Source organism: Camelina sativa, chromosome 12 (genome assembly GCF_000633955.1).
Source record: "Camelina sativa cultivar DH55 chromosome 12, Cs, whole genome shotgun sequence".
Lineage (NCBI taxonomy): Eukaryota > Viridiplantae > Streptophyta > Magnoliopsida > Brassicales > Brassicaceae > Camelina > Camelina sativa.
The window spans coordinates 419,502-422,122 of NC_025696.1; the positions used below are offsets into that span (position 1 = coordinate 419,502).

The 2,621-nt window shown below is 31.7% G+C and overlaps 1 protein-coding gene across 1 annotated transcript in view; it reads left to right on the top strand.

Moving 5' to 3' along the window:
- The window catches only part of LOC104733077 (putative F-box/kelch-repeat protein At4g19330), a 6,132-nt gene that overhangs the window by 3,348 nt on the left and 163 nt on the right, over nt 1–2,621 (top strand). Inside the window, 5 exon segments of the mRNA XM_019233445.1 lie at nt 1,428–1,551; nt 1,554–1,690; nt 1,780–1,948; nt 2,019–2,085; nt 2,088–2,611. Coding sequence (XP_019088990.1) covers nt 1,428–1,551; nt 1,554–1,690; nt 1,780–1,948; nt 2,019–2,085; nt 2,088–2,611 — 1,021 coding nt within the window.

The following is a 2,621-nucleotide window of genomic DNA, read 5'->3' on the forward strand; positions in this document are numbered from 1 at the left end:
AAAAAAAAAAAAAAAAAAAAAAAAAAAAAAAAAAAAAAAAAAAAAAAAAAAAAAAAAAAAAAAAAAAAAAAAAAAAAAAAAAAAAAAAAAAAAAAAGAACAAGTTTCTCTGTAAGGAAAAAAAAATTGAAGATTATAGAAGTATATTTTGAATTGACAAAAAAGAAGAAGGATAACTTATATATACTCCGTCAAACGATTTCATTTTTTAATAACAAAAATAATTCCATTCCATTTCATTGATTTAGGTTTTATAAAGTTTTAATGGTTAATCAAATAAACTAAATTTATCGTGGGTTAATTATATTAAAAGATTGCAATAATTCATTTAAATATATTTTAGTAAATAAAAACTAATAATTAGCAATTTATGAAGAGTTTATCCGAGTTATGTGATATTAAATATACCAAATATCGCAATGGTTCAACTAAACATGTTAGAATTATTTTAATAAATAAAAATTAATAATTTATGAAGACTTATACTGAGAGATTGAATACAATTAAATATTACAATGATTCATAAAATCAATCAGAATTGCAATAGATTTCTCACAGTAATGAAAAGTCATTTTTACATCACAATGTTAAAATTATGTATGTTGATAAATAAATTAGAGAGTAGAGAATGACAATTGAAATTCAAATTATTTTGGTTCATTATATTATGAAAAATATGTGTTGAATAGAGAGGTAAAAAGTTCCTTAAAGATGAACAAATATATAGATTTCTAAAGATGTGTATCTTTAAAATTAAAAGAAAGTTTGGAATTTTCTAAAAATAAGAACAAATATATAAAATTTTTAAGATGTGAACATTTGAATAGATACAACTGTTTATAAGAGACAGAACTCTATATTCAATAGACACAACTCTACATTCATCGTACGCAACCGTAGAAGTTTTCTGTTATAAAACAAATAAATAAAATATTTTATAAAAATGTACAACAAAAAAAACGTAATTGTTCTTCGCGTCTATACGGATTGCTATAATTTTATACTATAAAAAAATAAACTTATAGCACATGTGTAGCAATTTGATTTGCTTATATCATAAAAATAGGATAGAAAAAAATAATAATAGAAGTATAACTTGTATATATACAGTTTATATATTCAATGAAGAGACAAAGGATGAAACAGCAATATTTATATCAAAAATTGTAGCACATATTGTATGTAGCAATTTGACTTATTTCTATCATAAGTATAACTTGAATTGACAAAAAAAAAAACGAAGTTTCTTTATTTTATCCCTTAAAAAAAAGAATTATAGCACATAGCAATTTGACTTATTTATATCATAAAATAAGGAAAACAAATTAAATATTATAGAAGTATACCTTGAATTGACAAAAAGAAAAAAGTTATAACTTGTATCTATATATAAAGAACCTGCGCGAGTATTATTTAATAACATACAAGTAAACTGCACCGCCGCTATGGAGGAGTCCAATATAGAACCACCAAACAACACATCAAACTATCCTCCACGGCCTCCGTCGTTTTTATCATTACCGGAGGACATAGTTTTGAGCTGCTTGGCTCGCATATCGAACTCGTACTACCCAAAGCTCTCTCTTGTCTCCAAGATCTTCCGCTCGTTCGTCCTCTCAAACTGCCTCTATCAGGTACGAAGCCTACTTAATACTCAAGAAGAGTGTCTTTATCTCGGCCTACGGTCACCCGCCAATCGTTACGTCATCTGGTTTCGTCTCTGGACAAAATCTGATGATCAAACCCTTAACCATTATTGCACGATTCAAGACAAGTCTAGGAATTCATTGGTACCACTGCCCTCTTCCTATACTCCTTTCCCACCATATTTACCATGCGAAAAGGTTGGCTCAAAACTTTACATGATCGGCGGCCAAGACTACCGCTCCTCGTCCATGCGGGTCTATAATGAGCTGACTGGCATGTGGAGTAACGCCCCTAGGATGCTGGTGGCTCGCAGGGATCCCCTTATATGTGTCATGGATGAGAAAATATATGTACTGGGAGGAGGTCGATCAGATGAAACTACGTATTGGGGTGAGGTTTTCGACCCAAAGAGTCAAACTTGGGAACCTTTACCGGACCCTTGCCCTGAGGTCCGTTTCTCTTTAAATAAAAAGCTCATACTGAGCCCTGGAAAGATTTATGTGACGATCAAGAAGAAGAATGTGGAGAGCAAGAAGAAGAAGAAGAAGAATGTAGAGAGCAAGAACAAGAAGAGGCAGTTTGTTTACCTTTTAAAAGAAAAAAAATGGGAAGTTGTCGAGGATCACTTAAGAGTGATGGAGTGTTGTGTGATAGAGAACGTAGCATACTCTTATGTGCATAAAAAATTCTGGTGGTATGAAACAACCTCGTCAGACGAGGAGAGATTGGTCAACGGTTTGACTGGACTTGATGCGTACGTTATAAATGATACCGAAATTGGTACTTACGGTGGAAAGCTCGTAATCTTTTGGGACAGTCCTGCCTCGTCTCCTCTTGATGAAACCAAGGAAATTTGGTGTGCTGTGATTTTGCTTGACAAGAGCATCAGTGGTGAAGTTTGGGGTCATATTGAATCGGTTGGTTTTGTGCTTAGAGTCCCTGTGTCATACACACTATGGCGTTGTGTGACATTAT